Source organism: Botrytis deweyae (assembly GCF_014898535.1).
Source record: "Botrytis deweyae strain B1 chromosome Unknown BDEW_027, whole genome shotgun sequence".
Taxonomy (NCBI): Eukaryota; Fungi; Ascomycota; class Leotiomycetes; order Helotiales; family Sclerotiniaceae; genus Botrytis; species Botrytis deweyae.
Genome location: NW_024066234.1, coordinates 148,578 through 170,906, shown reverse-complemented (window position 1 = coordinate 170,906; position 22,329 = coordinate 148,578). Strand labels below are relative to the sequence as shown.

General features: G+C 43.2%; 6 protein-coding genes across 6 annotated transcripts; 1 reads left to right on the top strand and 5 right to left on the bottom strand.

Moving 5' to 3' along the window:
- Nucleotides 1-110: 110 nt before the first annotated feature.
- EAE98_009287 (uncharacterized protein) lies at nt 111-1,739 on the bottom strand (the record flags this gene model as incomplete). The annotated part of the gene is made up of 10 exons (XM_038956908.1): nt 111-302; nt 350-670; nt 721-740; nt 790-842; nt 945-1,056; nt 1,110-1,134; nt 1,196-1,258; nt 1,312-1,430; nt 1,483-1,541; nt 1,603-1,739. The coding sequence occupies 10 exons, from the start codon at nt 1,737-1,739 to the stop codon at nt 111-113; spliced, it is 1,101 nt and encodes a 366-aa protein (XP_038806675.1).
- Nucleotides 1,740-3,128: 1,389 nt separating this feature from the next.
- On the top strand, nt 3,129-4,523 carry EAE98_009286 (uncharacterized protein; the record flags this gene model as incomplete). The annotated part of the gene is made up of 3 exons (XM_038956907.1): nt 3,129-3,222; nt 3,292-3,654; nt 3,715-4,523. 3 exons carry the CDS (start codon nt 3,129-3,131, stop codon nt 4,521-4,523), a joined length of 1,266 nt encoding a protein of 421 aa, XP_038806674.1.
- A 368-nt stretch (nt 4,524-4,891) lies between these two features.
- EAE98_009285 (uncharacterized protein) lies at nt 4,892-6,356 on the bottom strand (the record flags this gene model as incomplete). Its single annotated transcript, XM_038956906.1, has 3 exons — nt 4,892-5,677; nt 5,743-5,820; nt 6,123-6,356. 3 exons carry the CDS (start codon nt 6,354-6,356, stop codon nt 4,892-4,894), a joined length of 1,098 nt encoding a protein of 365 aa, XP_038806673.1.
- A 351-nt stretch (nt 6,357-6,707) lies between these two features.
- EAE98_009284 (uncharacterized protein) lies at nt 6,708-7,949 on the bottom strand (the record flags this gene model as incomplete). The annotated part of the gene is made up of 1 exon (XM_038956905.1): nt 6,708-7,949. The coding sequence occupies one exon, from the start codon at nt 7,947-7,949 to the stop codon at nt 6,708-6,710; it is 1,242 nt and encodes a 413-aa protein (XP_038806672.1).
- A 1,015-nt stretch (nt 7,950-8,964) lies between these two features.
- Nucleotides 8,965-11,770, bottom strand: EAE98_009283 (uncharacterized protein). The gene is made up of 2 exons (XM_038956904.1): nt 10,280-11,770; nt 8,965-10,225 (listed from the first exon to the last, which is right to left on the bottom strand). The coding sequence occupies exons 1-2, from the start codon at nt 11,149-11,151 to the stop codon at nt 9,238-9,240; spliced, it is 1,860 nt and encodes a 619-aa protein (XP_038806671.1). The 5' UTR covers nt 11,152-11,770; the 3' UTR covers nt 8,965-9,237.
- A 3,611-nt stretch (nt 11,771-15,381) lies between these two features.
- EAE98_009282 (uncharacterized protein) lies at nt 15,382-18,458 on the bottom strand (the record flags this gene model as incomplete). The annotated part of the gene is made up of 2 exons (XM_038956903.1): nt 15,382-17,540; nt 17,594-18,458. The coding sequence occupies 2 exons, from the start codon at nt 18,456-18,458 to the stop codon at nt 15,382-15,384; spliced, it is 3,024 nt and encodes a 1,007-aa protein (XP_038806670.1).
- Between the last annotated feature and the right edge of the window lie 3,871 nt (nt 18,459-22,329).

Sequence of the window (22,329 nt, the reverse complement as noted above, 5' to 3'; positions counted from 1 at the left end):
GTTTGTCATTCATATCTCAGCTCTGTTTAATGGTGCTTGTAGAAATCCTCACAAGAATTCCCCCTGCATGATAACTTATGTGTGGCAAATGCAAGTCGTCCTCTCTCCCACTATGACAGATCAAGTACGACTCTTCCTTGCATTTTACCCTCCGACATCTCCTTGAACACTTCCGTCAAGTTCTCCATCTTCTCCATTCGAATACGAGTCTTGATAATTCCCCGGGCCGCCATCTCTAGTACCTCCAATGCTTCACGTTGGTTACCTACTGCCGAACCCTTGATTTTCCATTCTTGGGCGACCTGTTGATATTAGCGCATGTTACAAATGTGATAACGGGTATCTTTACCATGGCTGCAGGGAATGAGTTGGCTATAGGTTGGGAATCGCCTTCTGGCATTCCAACGCAGACCAACGTTCCCCCAAATCTCAAAAAACTAAGCGCTTGAGAATAAGCGCGATTAGAAGCAGTGCACACAATGACAGCAGATGCTCCGATTCCGCCAGTGACTCTTTTGACTTCCTCTGCAATCGCTTTATCGTCAAATTTGGTGAGATCTATGAAGACTTCTGCTCCGCATTCTTTCACCAACTCTTCCTTACTTCCATGATCAATTCCAATGATTCTCATTGCCATACCACGACTTCCGATTTGGCAAGCCAAGTGGCCCTAGGTAGGTTAGTATGCGACCCGATTAGAGATTCTGGGGAGGAGATTACAAGACCACCGCCCGCACCGGCTATTGTATGTTAGTTTGAAGACTTCATAAAACTCGGAGATGACCGTACCGATAACAACCCATTGACCACTCTTAGCATCACTCTTTCTCAAGGCTGAATACCTAAACTCAAAAGTTTCTGTGAGCTTCGCCTACTCGAGGGGTGACCGGCCCCTGAGGCGGCCCGGCCGCTTAAGCGACCGAATTGAGGCTGTGAAAACTCACGTCGTGACTCCAGCACATAGTAGAGGAGCAGCGTCCTTAGAATCCAGAGCATCTGGAATTGGTGTTACATAGTTCGCTGGCGCGAGCGCATATTGTTGAAATGTCCCCGGGTCTGTTTTCTTGAATTAGAAATGTCACCCACTTGGAAAGCCTTGATTCACGAACAATAATAGCCAGAGATTTTTTGATTCTACACAACGAAAGATTTAGTATTGAACTCTAAGGCGGATTCAGAATTTGGGGATACTCACGAAGCAAACTCCATCTTTACCCTCGAGACATGGAAGACAAGAACCACAAGCATAGGCGATCCACTTTGAAGATTCTCAATTAATCATGGCCCCCTTTGTTCTCGAGATGAACTCACTTTAATTCCAACACGATCACCAACCTTCACTCGACCATTCTCCGAGCCTGGGCCTAGTTTGTGGACGACTCCAACACCTTCGTGGCCGCCAACTTGCCCAGCTTGCGTCGGATAAGGAACTTTCAAGGCATTAGAACATCATCGTATACTTAACTGATGTGGTAAGCTTACGACCGCGCCAACTATTCTCACAGATTCCCATATCACTGTGGCAAACACCACTATGGGTACTACACAAGACAGCATAATCAGCGAAATCACATCGACAAAAACGGCGCAGTTTGAGCTCACAGTCTCACAAGCACATCGCCGGGTCCGGGCTCAGGTGTATTTAATTGCTCGATTTTTGTGGAAATGGTTCCCGGCTTGTCGTAAACAATAGCTTTATATTGTTTGGGAATATCAAAGGATTGGGTTGCTGCTGCCATTTCTGCGATTTATTCCTTGGCGAGGTGGAACACGTTTTGATTTCCCACGAGTTCTTTTCAGTTCAAGGCAAGAAAAGAATTTGAGAAGAGAATGTATGTATGTACGTATAGACAGGTGGATGTGTTAATATGGAAAAGAATGGAAATTGTAGAGACTCGAATCACTTTAAATAACAGGTCAAAGAGCGGGGTTACACTATCTGTCACTACACCACCATCTTTCCACCATTTTACTTACGAGGACTTTAAAGCCGATATGCAACGCCGAGGTTTAGCATACTTGCATACATGCGAGTGTGCTTCAGTGAATGTGGTAGAGACTACGAGCATTTGGATGACAGTCAATAGCACCAAATATATGTTGGTTGGTTCCTTCCGAGGGGGGATTAGTTCTTTGATAGATGCGGGGTCTGTAGCAACTCGGGGTAGAGTCATGCAGCCACTCTCGCCACTCAGAAGCTTTGGATCTTTTGTGCGGAGAATTGAAAAGTTGATGATTGAATGTCAATGGATGAAGAGATCATTTGTAATACGTTTCCTCGAATATGATTGCTCTGTTTGACCCTTGTGGTCCCTTGTATCCCGATGTTGATGCCACAAAATGGCAAGTCAACAATAGTCATGTTCGACGCCTTTAAAGTACACCTGCATGTGTGTGTATATGAAGTGACATGCAACGTTATGCATGATGATTCCATTGTGGCAGTTCGCACCTCTGAGGTGGATCGTAATTTATAAAGCCCCTCTTTCTCTATCTGTTTTACCATCTTCTTGTTGCTGTCTCTGTCTCTGACTGTGGCACTGTGCCTTCTCCATGCCAATGTTATCTATCTGGCTGGTATCGTATCGTAGGTATCTAAACGTGATATGACCGTGCGTGCCAAGTGATGATAGATACCTACTTGGATTCAATATCCTAGGTAAGATCTTACATCTTCCTACCTTTTACCAATCTCATGTGAAAACCGTTTCCATATACATTTCAGTATATAACGAAAAACTTCATATTCGGATGTTTGAATGAATTTTACAATGTTCTCGTCGTCTTAACTCCCCGGGCTACTTCATCACACCTGGGTTTCAGTATAAACAATGCAAAGTGTTTGCCATGACGTAGGTACCACGTATCTGAACACCAAATGCAATGGTTTCTACCACTTCGGAACGAAATACGTCAGGTAAATAGGTTGCTGGACTGGTATTATTTGTCAAGACTCTCCGCATATTTCACCGAAGAAACCGGTACAAAACAGACTGAGTATAAGAACCATTATAGGAATACAATCAATGAATCATTTCTACCTCTTGCCGTTTTCAATTGTACAGTATCATTTCGTGTAATAAATATCATTTTTCTTTCTTCCCCTCCAACGAAACGCTACCTTCAAAATGTCCCCAAATATGCAGAAACAACATCCTCAATCCGTTCATGGAGAAAGCCACGAAAGAAAATACGGTGCTTTTCAGAATGAAATCTATAGAGGTATGATATCCTATGCAATGTCCCCTTCATTTCAAAGCAAGACCAAGCAGCTAACTTAACTTCCTTCAGATGGCATGTTTGCTAATACTTTCCCAACTGTGACCACCGATCCCAACAAACTCGAGGAACAAGCACGCTCTAAGCTTGCATCCACATCATACAACTATGTAGCAGGAGGAGCCGGTGAAAGAGCCACTATGGATGCCAACAGACTCGCATTTAGACAATGGAAGATGGTACCTCGAATGTTGCGTCCCACTACCAAGCGAGATCTCCGTGTCAATCTCTTTGGCCAGGAATATGATAGTCCCATCCTGATGGCTCCAGTTGGTGTTCAACAGATCTTCCATGAAGACAAGGAGACTGGTCTGTCGGAAGTTTGTGCGGAGATTGGTGTACCTTATATTCTGAGCACTGCTTCGTCTTCATCCAGTGAGAACATGAATCCTATACCTTGATCAGGAGTCACGACTAATATTCCGCTTTTCCTAGTCGAAGAAGTAGCCGAATCTAACGGCCCCGATGGCCACCGCTGGTATCAACTTTACTGGCCTCAAGATGACGAAATCACCCTCTCCCTCCTCAAACGCGCGAAAGACTCCGGCTACAAAGTCCTCGTCGTAACCCTCGACACTTGGGCTTTAGCCTGGAGACCCGCTGATCTTGATGGAGGTTATGTCCCTTTCATGAAAGGTGTCGGTGACAAAACTGGCTTCACTGACCCTGTCTTCCGCCGAAAGTTCAATGAAAAATACAACGCCACTCCAGAGGAGAAGCTTTTTGAGGCTTCCCAAGAATGGGTTGGTGATGTCTTCTCCGGTGCTGCTCATACCTGGGATCAAATCAAACTCTTGAAAGATAATTGGGATGGTCCCATTGTTCTAAAAGGCATCCAACATCCAGATGACGCATTGGAAGCTGTCAAAGCCGGTGTCGACGGCATCATTGTTAGCAACCACGGCGGTCGTCAACTCGACGGTGCTGTTGGCTCTCTAGAAATGCTACCTGAGATTGTCGATGCTGTTGGTCACGAATTGACAGTTTTGTTTGACAGTGGCATCCGCACTGGTGTGGATGTTATTAAAGCCCTCAGTCTAGGTGCCAAGGCTGTTCTAATAGGAAGACCTGCTATCTATGGATTGGCAATAGGTGGAAAACAGGGAGCCAAACAGGTCTTGCAAGGGATTTTGGCGGATGTGGATCAAAGTATGGGATTGGCGGGTATCCAAGATATCAAGGGATGCAATCGTTCGATGATTAGAAGGGTGCAGTATGGAGGGGATGTTAAGGCCAATAATTAATTACTGGGTGTAGAAGAGATTTAATAGAAAACAAACAGAGTTATAAAATTTAAATTTAATAGTGTGTAGGTAGGTAATAAAAGCTGGGTGATTTGTTCTCAACAATTTCGTAGTTCTATCCGGACTGTAGGCCTTTTAAGATTCTAGTTTTGAGATTCCGGGAATGTTGATGATCATTTTATGAATTAATTGTTCTAAACTAATTCAATAATTGAAATTATTTCAATGTCTAAAATACTTTCAACATTTAGAAATAACTGAATATTCAAAGGTTTTTGATTGTTGGACTGCAATCTGGACTATCGGACACTCTGGATTACTGCTCTACCTCGCTTGCCGCACGATGTCCTCAAATACCCCTCCATCCATCACAACACAACCCAAACCACAAAAGACACTCCGCAAATCAACCAGCTCCTTGCCATCCCTCCTTCCAAACCCGATTCCATCCCAATCCGCATCGCCCCACCGGTGAAAGTTCCATCAATGCCAGAAGTTGTCGCGCTGGCATTAAGCCCCTCGGAAATAGATTGCGATGGAAGAGCCGATGATGTCGGCTCATTAGCATTATTCACAGCAGTAGCGCTCCTAGTCTCCGCTACGACCGAAGACAAGACTCGCGTCGAAGCATCCCAAGCTAGAACACTAGAAGCCCCACCCGTGTTCGTCATGGCAAAGGGCATCGCAGACGCTACTGCAGTCCCTAGACTCAAAACCACGGCGGTGGATTCAGGGTGCACATTAGTTCCCGTGTCAGCATCGACATCTGATCCCGAGTCCAAAACTGAGTCTGGGTCTTCGTCTTCGTCTTCGTCTGCGTCTGCATCTGCATCTGCATCTGCATCTGCATCTGCATCTTCGTCGGCGAGGGGACCCGAGTTCAATGTATTCATTAGCATGGACATGGGTGGACTGGAGTCACCGTCCGAATCATCTGATTCGGTTCCGAGGTCAGAATCAGTCGATTCATCATCCGACTTCGTTTCCGTGCTTGATTGCGATTCTGATTGTGATTGAGAAGCCGATGAGGAGGATGAGACGGATGTCAAACCGGACTCTGCGTCTTCGGAATCGAAATCAGAATCGGGGTCGGGTGTGAAACCATCGGGGGAGCTGATGCCGAGACGGAGCATACAGACTTGTTCGTTTTCGTCCTGGCGTGGAGTATGGTGTTAGCATTGAGCTTTGGGGGGTGTTGGAGATTTGGTAAATGTCATACCTTGTGACAGCAATAACCCTCAATCGACGCGCATACATCTCCTATACCACAGTATCCATAATCTTGCATGCAACACGACTGTTCATGTCATAAAGTTTATTAGTATAGACTTTCACATGCTCGCATCTCGTTGTCTTTCTTCGGAGTTGAAGTCCAAGCACCTTCCCAATCTGAATTTCAAAGTTCGAAACTATTATGAACAATTGAAAGGGTGCTCTAGAAAGATCACTACTCTTTAGAAGTCTTCAGAGTCCAGATTCTTATGGAGTATTAAAGGACTGCTGGAAGGTGGTGAATGACAAGTGCGTGAAGGAATTTTTCAAGGGACACCAAAATCATCTTCTAGCACAGTATGTACACGGAAAGAAAAGACAGCTCACCTCCCCAATCGTGGGATCATAGCAATATTTGCTATCGCTGCCGCCACACGGAACCGAACCTTCTCCATATGTTTGCTCACAGGAGAGAAAGTCTCTCTTATTAGGGTGTAAAGCTTTGTTATGATGCAGCGCGTGGACTTCTGTAGAATGGGATGTGAAATGGGATTTTGCGTTTGTAGAATGGGCTATGTAGAGGTATAGGACCGGCCAGATGATGGGATTTGGTGACTTCATTTAAACGGAAATGTGTTGACGATGAGATATGGAAATGGAGAGTGTAGATGTTCTGAATCGTAATGAAGAATGAATGTGTTTATATGATGAGGGCTGGGAGATCGACAGTGTTTCATCCATGGCTTGAGGAAGTTACGCAATGCAATATAATGAATTTTTGATCTATCGAAAAGTTTCCCTTGATGACGCTCATTGTGATCAAATTATGCTTTGTGATCAATTATCGCTACCCCTGAGGCTGAAAAATTGCGGAAAGGGATGCCATAGAATAAGTAATAATCTCTGCCCCTCACCTGAAACCTATTATTGCCTATTACCTAGGGGTTTTAACCTCACGTGCAACTATATGCTTCATCGATACCTTGCAAGTATACGGCGGTTACTTTCCCGAAATGCAGTAAGCTTCCATTCCCAGCTTTCAATAAACCAGCAGTGCAACCTCGCTCCCCCATATCTCTCAATCTGGTCAGCCGCATTCAAACCATCGGAGATAGCAAGCTCAGCACCAGTGGTCTCGACTATGGGCATGGTTATTATAGCATCGCCTAATTTCATTATCTTTTCATCGCCGGTCCACAATTTGATTAGTTCTGGTTGATCCACCTGGTAAGTTCTCAACAGCCAATGTAAGATTCTGTTTTCTTTCATCGTTTCGGGATTGAAAATCTCGTTATAAGGACCAGGTAGATCATTCTTTAGTCGGAAGGTTTTGATTTCGTTGAGAAACTTTTCGATCAAGACAGGGGATGCTGCTTCGTAAGTTGGTCGCGTCGGTTTCCAGAGCTCGTCTTCGGTGTCTACTAAACTATCTAAGCGAGGCCGTGAATAGATGTAAGTTAAGCTCACTTCGCCGCTTTGCGCATCGGTGTGGTTGATTATGAGATCCAAATTGGTTCTGTCGAATTTCTTCTGGATCTGCGCTGTATTGCCAGGAAACCAATCTCGAAACTTATGATCCCACAAAGTCTTTGACAAGATGACAGTGCCTCGGAATACTACAATGGGACTGATTTGACTATAGCTACCTGGACACTGGAGCGGAGAATGAACGCCCATGCAGTCGAACGTGATATTCCCTTCCAATGCATCGACATGCGGGGGAAAAATTAAACGAGGCGACCCGCTTGATCCAACCTTAATCTCACAATTCCATTCAATCTCATCCTTGAATCGTGACCTCAAAAGACGTTCTAGCATACCGCGGTGAACTCTCACTTTGGTATTGGTCGTTCTCTGAGGAAAGGGTCTGGTGCTAGGCACTAAAAGGCGATCTCGAAATCTTTTTTCGTCAATGTTCAGCAGTTTCCTTAGCTCTTTGACAATCCACACTGGCAACAAAATACTATAATCATGTCGATTGGAGTTCTCTTCAGGTCGACTATCTTTTGTGAAGATCTTGAAGGGAATTTTCTTTTTGTAAAGACTGCGTGCGAGTGTCAAAGCTGATAACCCACTCCCGAGTATTCTGACGGGCGATCGAACCAAGGGAGCGTGAGCAGGAGTAGGCGGACAAGATTTCAAGAAGCTTTCCATCGACATACTTCGGACGTGGTGGCTAGTCGAGAGCCCCTTTTTGCTGCTTGGCCGGCCCATGGTAATTTTGCAATCTCAATGAATAAAACTGTCAATAAAAGCTCGATTTTGAACGTTTTTGGTGGTAAGAAATGCTACCTTAACGGGCGAAGAATGAAGAATGATGGATGAGATGATGAACAGCGGAAGCATATGAAAACATGCAACATGTTGAGGAGACGATGACGGAGTCGATCTTTACTTCCTCACCGGAAGTGATACTGAGCGAGAAAGAACAACCTACAATGTTTTAGAGCTTGTGAGAAAATCATCTTGCCGAAGTTTTGATGGAAAGTTTGTGGATAGCGTAGGTTCTCTTTACTAGGCCACATCAAATGGTTATATGCTGGATTGTAAGTTTCAGAGCCTAGGTAGGTACCTAGCGTTAAAATCATCGTGCCGAGGTTTTGACGGAAAAGTTTGGGTGTGGCGTAAGCTAGATGTTAACTGTACTAATCAAAATGAGTCTGGATATTGATATAAATTAGAATTAGAATAATGATATCAATTGAAACGATTATATCAATCGAAATAACCACAATGCTCTAAAAGAACGTGAAGAATACCAAGGGATTTCATTTCCTCTCCACGTCTGCCCTCCCACTCCCAGACACCAGAGCCTTCAAACAACATACCTATACAACGCGCACTCCAATCCCACGCCCCAAAAGCAGTCCCAAGTCATCCGATAATCCAGACTGCAAGTCAGGTCTTATGATATCTCCCAAGTTCCAATTCGAGTTCAACAATCAAATGCTCTGGATGTTCCAGTCCAGACCGGACAATCTGGAAGTTCCGTGAAGGCAGCGCATATACACAGCTGATATACATAGGTATGTATATTGTCGTGCCTTGCTTCTCATCCGGTGTCAGTCTTCTCGATGGCGCAACTTTGCGTCGTAGAAGCTACAAACGACGAATATGCCGAAGCCATGGAAGGAAGGAACGATCAGAGAAAGCATCATTGGCTCCTTCGATTTGTAAACTATTTAGCAGCCATCACTAGGGCATATAGGACAAGTTCAAATTGAGAAAGAATATAGGTACTATTCAAGTAATTTTCTATAAAAAAATGGCTAAACCGATAACCTGGTATCATGCATCACGTAATCCTACACCGTGCAATGCATGCTTCCTATTGTCCTTTAATCTCAATCAAGATTGTGGTTGTCCCATAAAGCCCAAAACTCCATTTCCGACACCGGGGCAATGCTTTTACGCCAAAAAATCCCGCTCCCCAGAGGTATTAATATGAACAAAAGAATAGTTTAATTGCATGCGTGAAAGAGGAGACAAGTGCTCTACTTTTTCACCATTCCACACCTCTCCAATTGAAGTTTCCATCCACATTGACGAATCCCCCTTGATCAATCGCCTTCTCCCATCCCATCATCACGGCAAGAAGCCTGCAGCCCGTGGCACTGACTGTACAGACAATCTTGTCACTTGCTTTTCCCAACACCGCCAAATCCATCAAATAAGCTCTTCCGACCAATTCTCTCAATCGTAAAGCTTCTGTTGTAGGAGGTAATGTTGTATCCGGGATTTCGACAGCAGTTTTCGGAGTTCCCGAAGGTTTGCCTAAACTCCAGAACATGCCAGCATAGAATCCTCCTTCCCATCCTACTGTATCATCTACGAATTTTCTTGGCCCTGGAGTGTTAGGTTGAGGCGCGGCTGCATCAAGAGCATTCTTGGATGCTAGTCGAATCTGCTCCTGCGCTCTGCTGACTTCTTTGAATTCTTCGGAATCATAGACATCTGGATCATCAGAGGCAATGACCAATGCACTAGCCATTTTAGCCAGGGTGTCGTGCTCCCCATTCGGAAGTGAGTGATTGAACTTCTCGTTTATCAACATGTGTGCTTTGTCGCTATACACTGTTAATGGAATATAGCTGTCTTTGTACTGGAATTCATATGGTCTCCTGTCCCCATGACGAACATGTATACCAATGATCATCCCACTTTCCTGATTTGATGGATCTAGTGTGGACTTCGCCGAGAATTCTCCGGCTCTGCTGTCCACGTATTTACTGTCATCGTCGGATAGGTGGAAAAGGGCTTCGTACCCAAGTCGAGCCATTTCAAAGATAGGCTTTTGTCGGTGGACTTCCATCTTTTTCGCGTCTTCAAAATATTCGTTGAAAGATCCTCCCAAGATGTGAGTTGCGGTCGCAGCCGAGACTACTAGATGGCGAGCATGATGCGGGCATGGGAGCATTTCGTGGCGCGGTGGGGGTCTGCATATGGGGGTCGGAGGTGGCTTGAAGAATGTTGTATATTTGCCGTATGCCCTTGTTGCTGTCAGTAACGAGGAAAGAAATGAGGCTTTGTTTCTCAAAGCTTACCATCTTGAGTCATCTACGAAGAAATGCCTTCCCTCCTTTTGAGCCAAACCGAACGCAGTCCACAGCATCATCAAGCCCTTTCCGAGTCCCGCATCTGATGTTTCGAGCACAAAAGTTAGAGTCTTGTCACAGATATCTGAATCAATTAAGCCGTCCTTATTTTCGCCCACCAATGAACCATCTTTTTCCCTCAATACATTGTTCTTCGCCTTAATTCCGGGCAAAAGTCCATGTGCCTCTGCCTCAGCAACGTCCATGAAATTTGGGTCCACGTGGTAGTAATCATAATGTGCAAAGTGCTCTCGGTGCACGTGGCTATGAAGATCTGCAACAGTGGCAGCGACTTCCATATTTTGCGCACATATATCGGCATATTGTAGGGGAGCGAGAGGAAATTCGTGATTGGGAGGTATGGAAACCGTCCATTTCGATCGTCCGCGTTTGTCTGTTACGATAACTGGTGTTGGAAAGTCCGGCAATTCTGATTCTCCAACCATCTCATACTGATTACCAGAATCTGTTGCCCACCCTACTGCCGTCATGGGCCTTTCTAGCCATGTCGAGGTGAAACCAAAGTAAAGTAACCCCAATATGCCAGATACCCATAGAAACCCTCTGAACCACTTTCGGGGAGTCCGTGATGGCGCTGGCTTGCCGTGCCTTGGAACTAAAGCCGGAAGACTTGGGGAAGGCGGAGGCGATTTGATCAAATGGTTGAAGCTAAATCTGGAAGAAGTAGATGACGATGGTCCTCGGTCATTTGGATCATAACCTCCAGATTTACGCAAACTGAGCCGAGGAGAAGTTCGTGATGAGAGAAGCATATCTGAGTGCGTGTATGACTTTTTCACGTCAAGAGGAGGGGGAACCATGAGGTAGAATGACTGGCACAGCCAGGAAGAGAAACGAAAATGAATGCAGTTGCGAAAGTTGCTTAGAAAAGGAGCGTTGTAGTGCTGTTAGAGAAGCTCTCAGATGTGCCTGCACTTGAAAAGTAAATATTGAGTAGGTGACATGTAGAAATTTACAACTTCCGAGGTAAGTGAATGAAGTGACTAATAGGGAGACAGGTGAGGAAGTGAAGGCTCTTTAGAGGTAAACCCTTCAACGGATATGAACCGAAACAAGAAGGTTTGCTTTCCAGAATCGGAAGATTTTAATATATTTGAGATATGTCAAAAGATGTAGTACTTCTGAAGTGTACGGATGTTGTTTCTTGGCAACAGTAAAATGCGGAGTAGATGCGGAAGCGCGTAAAGACGAAACGAAGAATATTGCCGGAATATGTAGAAGCGCATAGAGTTGGAGATGACCCAAGAGGTGGACACCGGTGACGTCTAAGGTGGAATCTTTCGTACCCTTTGGTGAATCAATGAGGTGATGTACCAAAGTCAAAATGCATGATCTACATGCCACATTTTACTTTTAAGACAGGAGAAAGAAAATCCAAGACCATTCACTGGATGAACAGAAGATGAGATTGAGGCGAAGGATAGATGTGATTAAGATGAAGAAAGAAAACCAGGATGATATCCATGACCCGAGAAAAGATCTGATACAGTGATACCGGAAAAGAAGGAGATCAACTTGAGACAGAGATGTGATATTTTTGCATGGTAAGGCCCTTGTATGTGGTCATCAATTTCTGTGCATATATGAACGATTATTGGTTGAAGCTAGATTCTCGCGTGGGGCTGACGGAGGAAACTAGGGGTCAAATCTTATGGAATGGAACGTGGGGCCAAAAAAGGGATCTAAGCACACCATGTACATGTTACAGGTAAGCGGGAAAGATAATGTTAAAAGGAAAGAACGAAGAGATGAAGTTGTAGAATCTAAACTCGAAAGCTTTTCTGGCTTTTCTTCTTTCCAGATAGCGATCATCCTTAGCTAAATATCAGATGTTTCCCTTACACCAAGAATTCAAAAGGGCTTTGGATGATTTTCCCCTTACAACAAAAGAATACCAAGAGGAAGCAAAGCAACGCATACACCTCGTTGAACCCTGGAAACCAACAAGCTGATTAGCTACTCCGCAGTTCAATAACAGTACGGAGCTTGAGGGAAATACCGCCACCGGTAGGCTGTAGACAGGATCTTGTAACCATAAGCATTGATATTATCCAACCTTAAAACCTTGTTTTCATGCCTATCACTAACATGAGAATACCCGACCTCACGTCGATTTCACTTGATTAGCTAGCTGGTGGAACCGGACATGCATATTGCACATAGCATAAATGTCATATCTCTTAACCTTTGTTACTCTTCTCGTTCCTTCCTCTTCCTTAAATTCTCCACCCATCACGAAGGGGGGTTCTAACTCGCCTAAATAGGATTTTTGGCTTCCCTCACGTCTCGCTCTTGTTCAACCGCGAACTCGATAAAGTGCATTGCGTTGACCCCTGAACATCCGAAACGTGCTAATGAAAATGTCCAACTGCTCGTTACAACCAATCACGCACCAGAACATTAAGATCAAATAAGCCCAATACTGAGGCCAATAACGCGCATTTGAATAATATTCTAAAAATAGATTTTCGCTTAAACTAAAACAATATTTAGAATTTAGTGGTGTGTATTTAAGAATAAGATTTTTTAATTTAGTATATAGTCTTGAAGAAATTAATAAAATAAAAAGAAAAGAAATATAATTATTAATTAAAATTCAAAGAATCGATTAATATAATTACTTTTGGAATATTTTAAAAATAGAAATTTATATTCAATTTAATAATATTCAAAGAATTAGAAATTAAATATCAAAATTTAATCTTTTTCAAATTTATTAAAATATTTTTATATTGAATATAAATTTCAATTTTTGAGATATTTCAAAAGTAATTATATTAATTGATTCCTTAAATTTTAATTAATAATTATATTTCTTTCTTTTTATTTCATTAATTCCTTTGAGGTTGTGTATTGGATTAAAGAATTCTGCTTAATATTAATAATATTATTCAAGGCTTGATTGGTTATCTATCCTAATAATTAAAATATTAATATAAAATAGATTTCTGATTTGAACTTAAATATAATAAAAATAATTAGAATTAAATACAAAATTTAATTTTTGAAATAATTCAAAAGTAATTATATTAATCGATTTCTTGAACTCTAATTAATAATTATACTACTTTCTTTTTTATTTTATAAATCTCTTTAGAATTGTATACTAAATTCAACTTTTTTTTTTAATATTATAAAATCTAATTAAAGCTATATTAGTTATATTATTTAAGCGAAATAAACTTATACTCAAACTTTAAATAAGAATTTTTACTAAACTTTTTTACTTATTCTAGAATAATCCATACATTATAAGAAAAATTATTTAAAAAAAGATTTTAAATATTAATATATTTCCTATAAATAATTTCGAAATGAATTCTAAAATCAAATAAATAAAGCTAACCCTAAGGGCTATTTAATAATATAATTTTTTATATAAAAATCTTCAATAAAATTGAATTCTATTACATAAAATAAGATCTCTATAAATACATTATATAGATTCTAAAATTTCTTTTTTTATTAAGCGAAAATCTATTTTTAGAGTATTGTTCAAATACACGTTATCGGCCTCAGTACCAAGCAAAAGCAAAATTCTACAACATCCAATCTGCATGTGATTTTACGAATTGTCTTTTCTCTTAAGCTTTCTTGATAAGGACGAGGAGATTCACGTCCGTGAATTAAGGTTTTATCGCGGAGAAAACAATCGTTGAAACATTTTCCCCTCTACGATATCAAGTAAGTATTATGATGCCACCTCCTCCTTGGTCTGCTAGACAGATTTCCAGTCGCCCGTCTCGAGTTGAGCACATTCTCGCACAGCACTCACAGCAGAAAACGCCACCATCTACATCCACTCATATATCGTAAATCGTGTTTAACATATATTCCCCGTACCCCGTACTACTTCTCGGCAATTCCCAGGAAATGTACCGTGTGGTCGAAAAATCGGCTTTGTACGTCTCATGCATAAGCACTTGTGCGTAAAGCATGAGTACCTACCTAGGTAGCTGAGGTAGGTAGGTAAGCATATTTGTGCCATCCTTGGTTATAACAAGTGGCGGATTTCCCGTTGTCTTACAATTCTTATCCAACCAACCTTCCTTCCATTTCTCACTCGACAGAGTTTGAACGACGGAAGCCTTGAAGAAATGTCACAGGAAGGATCATCGACATCCTTCTGCAGCTGTTGGAGGATTTCATTGCTCTTCCTTGATCATCCGATTCTCCCATTCCGGGAACACTACCAACAAGACATGCTGGATATGGAATAATCTGAAAATAGATTCGCGCGATTATTCATCCAACAATCGTCGCAATTGATATGCGAAAGGGATTGACATTTCTTGGAAAATGTTTTCTCTTCGTAATGTTCCTTTTGTCAGGAGATGATAGTCACTCTGTGCTGTGCCGGGGTACATGTAATCACGTTTCACTTGCCTATGCTCGCATTTAAATTCAAACGGTCATCTAAAATTCTGATATGTCAAATAATATTTCGACTCTATCAATTCATCAAATCGCGATTCATCTAACTCTAACTTGATATCTTTCTGCTCTGGCAACCGCACGCTAAACTCAACAATCTCACCCATAACTAACATCTCATCTCAATTCTTTCTACGTAACAATTCCCATCATCGCTGTATCGACATGCTGTATTTGTATCAGTTTGTATCCTTCCTGGTATCAATCCACATATCCATCTTCAAGATTTGATTATTTCCCAAATGTGCATTTAGTCCCGGCACAAAAGTAAACGAAACAAAGTAGTAAAAGAAAGTCCTCCGTAGCGATCCAGAAGTATGATTTTTCCTGAGTTCGCCCATCCAGCCAGGCCCCAAGTCTACCCTGGTCATATTATTACATTAAGACAGATAAATGCCACTATCCGTCCCACCAACCCAACGAAATGATTCCCAAAAATGCCAGCCCGCTCAAGTACCCCATCACTAATTGCCACATAAAAAAGGAGCATGCTGTGATAAGCAAAAAGTCCCGGGAAATAAAATGAAAGCTAAGTAAACGTGGGTATAGACAACAAATAAACCTCCCAGTAACGCCATAAACCATACCCATATTGATTACAGATTTTCCCCCTCACTCTTTTTGAAAAAATCAGTTACTACAACACCAGAATCATGCAGCTGAGCCTTGGAACTCAGATGTGGACTCTTGAGAGGTTCAATTCCAGGAATTGGATCCGTCGACACCGCTCGTTTGCGCTCGCCTGCACGCATACTTCCTCTAGCCTCTTTGTTTGATTGTCCATTTTCAAGTCGATCTTGTATCATCTCATCAAGCATTTTGCTCATCTCATCTACACTCTTTGAATTTTTGAGGGGCGTTGGGAGAAGGACGGTGGGTGGGAGAACCTTCCCCGCGCCTCCGGCACTTATCAGACCAGTGTCGAACAACTGAGATTCCCTAGCTGAGACGGGACTCAGTGGCATTCCTTGGCCTAGACTATGGCGAGGATCACGTTCGGCAGTGTCTCGAGACCGAGCAGAACTGCGAAGGGCTGATAACATGCGATCCTTATCGTCGAGTCTCGCTCGTAAGTCCGCAATTTCAGCATCCTTGTCTCTCAATAGGTTGGAGATCCCATGGTCTTCTCCCACCATTATATTTGACTTGCTACCGAATTGCACAGACGTCCTTGACTGACTAGAGCGCCGAGCTTGTAGGAGTCGCTTTTCTAAGGTCTGACAATATCGGGTCTTATCTGCAAGGTCGGCTTGTAAGGCTCGGTTCTGCGCTGCCAATGAAGCATTGCCATTTCCATACTCGCCCCCAGAGTCTTCATCCTCCATTGATGTATGATCGCCCGAAATGGTACCGGATAATCGTTGCGCACTGGGCCGTCGGCCAATGGTAGAGACCGAATTGGCGCGATCTAATGTGATGGTGGATGGTGTCATAGATGAGCGCGCTGATAATGAAGACATATGACCACTTGACGCTCCCATCGATAGCCTAGGTCGCATACTTAAAGCTGAATAGGTACCATTGGTATTGACACCTGTGGACTTGGAGCTGAGGATCAGTCTATTTAGATGATCGATTCTCTCTTTGAGAGCAGTTCGAGCCAACTGCATCTCTATCAATTGCTCGTTATGACGAGCTTTTGCTTCTTCCTTTTGGGCTTGATCCTCCTCGTTGAATTTGGCTTTGGTCTGGCCATCCAACTGCTTCTTTAGATCCACGATTTCCATACGGTATCGTTCTAATAAAGCCCTAGTCTGACCATCACCACCTCCATTCGACGCATCCTCCGCCTTTTTGGCATGACTGACAATATTTGCTGCAGCTCTGGAAGCAAACTTTAAGGTGTTCAAAGTCTCGCTAGTATGGCTGTTGGGTCCGGCAGCACTTGCTCCAGATCCAACAGATATTGTGCACAGAATGCTGACAAGCGAACCTCCCGAAAGCGCACCTTGAAGAAGTCTCGTAAGCTTGCTGTCGCGATATGGCAAATGCTTTCCGTCCTTGTCCATTGGTTTGCCATCCTTGTCTTTGTTCCCCGACAGTCGAGCAATGACAGTTCCAAGGGTCAACAAACTTTTATTAATATGGGAACCTTCAGTACGTCGTTCTTTCGTTTCGGCGGCTCTCTCTGATCCCGCCAAATCGATCAGACTGAGAGTGGAAACACGGACGCCACCAGGACTCATTCCTCCCCGTTTATTTTCTTGCATGGCTGCTCCCCCAGGGACCCGCTCGCGAGATTCAACCACTATCTGTACGACGGCATGACTACGAGAACTCCTAGCATTAAATTGTGTACTGGAAGTCTTTCGTGCTTGATCACCCCGGAAGATAACCCGAATTAACTGCGTTGGAGATTGCACTATTTCTTCTTTAAGTGGTGTGGCATATACGCCTCTCTTGCTATCTTCTCGGAGTTTGATTTCTTCAGTTTGAACAGCTCCTGGGCCTGTTGCAGGACCTGTAGAAGCACTCAAAAGGTCATGAATCTTCTCGTTGTATATCTCCAAGTAACTGACCCTGAGTAGAAATTCTCGCGATGGAGTTTCACGGATGTATGAAAAAATGTCGGTAATGGCGAGAGGAATAACACCAGGCATCTTATCTGTTCCTTGCATGGAAAACGTCTTTCCGGTACCCGTCATACCATATGCAAAAACTGTGCCGTGGTATCCTTCCATTACTCGCCGTACGAGCCTTTTGGCGGATGCATCATACACTTTAGCGTTATTGTCCTGCTGCGAAAAAACGTTATCTGCTACTGTGTTAGCAACTTCAGCTTGGAAAAATTGTCAAACATAGCTTTACCATAGTAATAATCGCCGCCTTCCTTCCCGCGGTAAGCCACCAGTGATTTCCTTCCATCTACTACCCATTCTCCGTCACTCCTGCTAGTTTCTCCATGACTATTCGCATCCGGACGTACACGTACGCTGACAATGACATTTCCTTTGCCTTCTGCAGGCTTCGAGGATCTTTTATCGGCATCATCAAGTCCCTCTCGACCTCTATATCCATCTCCAAGCTCTTCGGTGGTTGTCACAGATGTCGAGTATGAATCCTGGGCCGACGAACTACGGCTTTGAGGAGGCGAGGGTAAGCTTAATAGACCATCCGACCCTCGAGCCCCAGCACCGCTGGATATTGAAATACTGTCCCCGCTTCCGTTGAGTAAGGTCGGCATTGATCCACTAGCAGCGCTTTGTGTACTAGGATTGGCCATCGCCGTTGGTCGCTTTCGAGGTTTCCCGCTACCACTATTCGTCGAATTGATTTCTGATGATTCCCTTTTACTTGGCTCTCCTGTTGACAATGCGGTCCCTGGTGCAACACCACCAGACAAGGGACTAGGGGGTAAACTCGCTGTTCTGACACCCCCTCGAGGAGGCTGAGGGAATGCATTGATACTAATCGTTTTTCTTATACTTTTACCAACTGCATTGACTCCTGGAGAAGTTGGTGCATTTGGAAGACCTGGGCTCCTCAATGGCTGAAGGCTAGATGATGACGGAGTTCGTAGTCCACTTCTAGGCGTACTTGGTGCCTCTGATCTGTCTGTAGGCAATGGCAATGCATTCGTGCTCTTTCGAGTCTTTGGCATAGGTAAAGCCGGTAGTGCTGATGTTGGTGGTCCATAAGAAGGCCTCGAGGCCCGTGGTAAGGTCGCTGCCATTGTTACTGACTCTGAAGCTCAATCTGGGTCGCTGTTTGTCACTCGAGTTCCAGATTCGAGCTTTCTAGTGCCTTGTAGCTGTAAATTTTACAGTTCCATGAAACTCGTTTGCAAAATTGCTTGAGTTTAGACTTGGTAAATGAGTATTGCGATTTCAAGCCAATTTGTGAAGTTAACCAATAACCAACTCACTGCCTTTGCAAGACCTAGACCAATTTACCTATTCGTCCTCTCGAAAGTGGGTGAAACCCGATAGTACGCCGTCTGATATGCCTTAGCAAGATTGGGCGTTTGGACCTGCTTGACTTGTCAGTGCACTCTTCCTGACATCAGGGCAGAAAAATAAAAGATCTGATAATCATGAAAATTTATCTCGAGGGGACAAGATCCAATCCCGGATATGGGGATAACCTTACAAATTAAGATTCCAATGTGAAAACCATGTGTATGTTCCAGATTCGAAGATTTGTTTTTCGGAAATTCCTCCTCAAGATATGCAAGTTCCCTTTGCTAGTGATGCTGGGTGCCACAGTCGAAAAATGTGCAGAGTAATTATCCGAGAACCCCAGGACTAACAGACGTTGACAAGTTATATGTAATATCGTGTTCATGCATTCAACAGACTAGATCGAATCATTGACTTCTGGAAAGTATTTTTTGTGAAGTTGGGCGTCTTTGGATGCAGTGCTTATGACAAAAAGAAGTAGTGTTGTGCAGGTTCTCGACTTCAATTGGTTGGTATTTATAAAAGTATGAACCTCAATCTTCCAACCTTCTCATGCGATTGGCAAATGGATAAGACTGGGAATCAAATCGTAAGAAAGAGATGAAATGAAATCTTCTATTGTTGAATCTTCTTTGGTATGAAATCGTATGTTTTAGGTTTGTGAACGGTGAATCGATTATAGATCTCTCGAGTCCACAGCGGTGAATTTGGCGACAAATGAAGGAATAGTCGCAAGTTCGGTGATACAAAGGCAGGAAGCCGTCACTTGGCGAGTTATATGGGAGGACGAGTGAGATTGGTATGGAACATCAATAAGGATCGTGATATCGTCGTTCTTTTCGCAGTCGTGAGAGATGGATAGAATGGCAGAAAAAAGATTCGAAGCTTTCGAATAGTGACGCGAAACCAGACGTGTACAAGAAGTGAGGAGTGGACGAGAAAAAGTAAGGAAAGCAAGGTAAAGCAAGTACTGGGTACTTTTCTGTAGCGTTTTAGTGTTAAACCCAAGGTTACATGGAGTATGCAGAGCTGCAGCGCGGGAGCTTATTGGAATATGCAACAGAGGGGTGATAAAAGATAGAAGAGCGTTCTGTTCTATGAATGGAGGAAAGCAAAGAGCTTACTTACTGTATAACTCTGTGAGTGCGGATATGTCCTACAACTTTCAAATCAACCATGCACTTCCTCTCTCGGCTCTCGACTCATGGGGTTGGGTGATTGATGGGCGATGGGCGATGGATGATGGGTGATGGGTGAAGGATGATGGGTGACGGGTGATTGTGCGACCAGGTTGCAAGGGGAAGGCAAATGTACCGTTGACCTGAACAGGGTAGATGATTGATTCGTGAAGGGTGGTGAATGAGTGGACTTTTTCGTTACCAGTATCGGGATAGTTGGTGGGTCGAAAAGAGAGAGAGAGAGAGAGAGAAAAACAAAAGGGACTACTCGGTACCTTGTAGATTATGAGTTATCTGTCTAGGGACGAGGGGACGAGGGGATCAATATGGTAAAGAACGAAATGCAGAACATACAGAAAGTGGCATGGTAATTTAGGATGTTTAATTCTTGATTTTTTTCGCTTTGATTTTTTATTTCTCCTATCAATGACAAGAGATGATATAATAGTTACCATACCAATGATACCATGTATTTACCACCCTCCACCGTCGCCTATCTAACCTGGACCCAGTCCTCGTAGTTGATTCGTACTCGAGTCTCGAGAATGGAAAAAACTTTAAAGCTCGGAACTTTTGTCTCTCCTGGGTATTTTGGGGAGGGAATTGTGATATTATTATCTTTCTACGCCGCAAAGATGTCCTTCCTTCTTTCGCTTTTTCCCGTGGGCCTACTCCGTCGGAGGAAGTGTGTGGATAAGTTAACTTCCCTCACCGGGACTCACGAAGAATCTGGAGGAAGACAATATAAATGGATGATTACTTCGGGGATAGTGTGGAGCATCTTGGGCAATCTCTACTATCTTGGGAATCTATTGAACCTCCAGGGCTATCCTCGCTACCCTAGATATCCTTATCGAAATTGATCAAATTTGGGCAGGAACTACTAGGTAGGCTTGGTGGCTCGGTGGGTAACTAGAGGTAGCTCGGTAGGTAGGACAAGACCTTACTTACGCGATAGAGACAAGAGGGATGAAGGGGAAGGAGCTGGGTCGGTAGACTTTGATTGGTCAATGGTATGGCATACTTATCCGGAGACGATATCGTACACCCGGGAGGGAAAAAACGATAAAACGATAAAACGATGGAATGATATAACGATATAACGACATAACGACATAATCGTCCTCTGGTGTGGTAGGATTCATTGTACAGAACACAATGGAACACCATTCACTGAAGATATATCTACATCCAAGATTTCGAATATTTGGTTCCGTTTGCTTTTATCAATTAGATGATATGATGCTACTTACCACCTAATCAGTGTGCCATTTCCGAATTTCGATTGCTTTTGTCATTTAGGAAGAAATACTTCTCAACACACACCCATCTATGGAAGATCTCACTTAACCCCAGGCCGCATCCTCCAATGAATGATCCAGACAGAGGCGTACTAATAATAAGCCCTTCACTAACCCCAGATAAAGGTGCGTACAATCATACACCATGTATGCCGGTACTTTTCTGAAAGGATGTTCATGAATCGATATCACTTGCATGGTGATATAGCCTTTGGACCTTTGCACCCACTCGAGCCACTATAAAACCGTGTACGTTTTGGTAGCATGGCAGCATGTCAGCTATCAAACATGTCTTGTGAAGAAAGAGTTAAGTACCTACGCTATAATATTTGCTTCAAGGCTACTTGCTTCTAATACACTCTCCAAAGCTTCCTCTCCCCCATCCTAGCTCTGAAATGGACTGGTTAGACACAGAATGTGAAATACCGTTTGATGATTTCAGCCCCACCCGGCACACTCGACCTAACCTTCATGTCTGTCTATGTGATTGATCTCATATCGATAATAGGTTCACCAAACTCTGGCAAAATTACCCGTGTGAGGGGCAATATTAAAAGAAGCTCAGGGGTTGAAAGAAGCACAGGGGTCACAAATGAGAAAACACCCAATCCGTGCCATACTTACAAGGTAGGAGACGTTTTCGAATCTTTTACATTTCCCCAAGGCTTTGAGTGATCACAGGAAATGGTTCAAGAGTGGGAAGTGTATTTGATACATATGGGGTAGATGGCGAATACCTACAAACAATACTGTAAGTTGCATTTTGCTATGACACCATGATATAACATACCACAATGGATTTTCATTTCGTAAATGCTTAGATATTTACCTAATCTGAGTCGAAAGTTTAAACTAAAAGCATTTGATTGTTGAATTTGAGTTGAAACATTCAAAACTTTCAATGATCAAATTCGAATTAGATCATTGATTATGTGTGAGGTTTACTTGATATCCAACTTATTTCTTGCATCGCATGCTTATTTGCACGCAACAAGCCCTGAACAGGAGAGAAATTGACGACCCCCGAGACCTGAGCACTGTTCATTCAAAATGCTCCGCTGCTGAACATGCAGTAGTGAACTCCACCCATTGGTGATCTCCGCATTTGATATAAATTTTATTCATTATATGGAGCTTACCAAACTTATGCCAGTCTAGACCAGGGA

Bases quoted from the DNA above. Each gene is read 5' to 3' on its own strand.
- EAE98_009283 (XM_038956904.1), bottom strand. From the start codon at position 11,151: ATGGTTCCCCCTCCTCTTGACGTGAAAAAGTCATACACGCACTCAGAT. The intron at 10,226-10,279 runs GTAAGCTTTGAG...GACAGCAACAAG, and splicing joins TTCGTAGATGACTCAAGATG to GGCATACGGCAAATATACAA.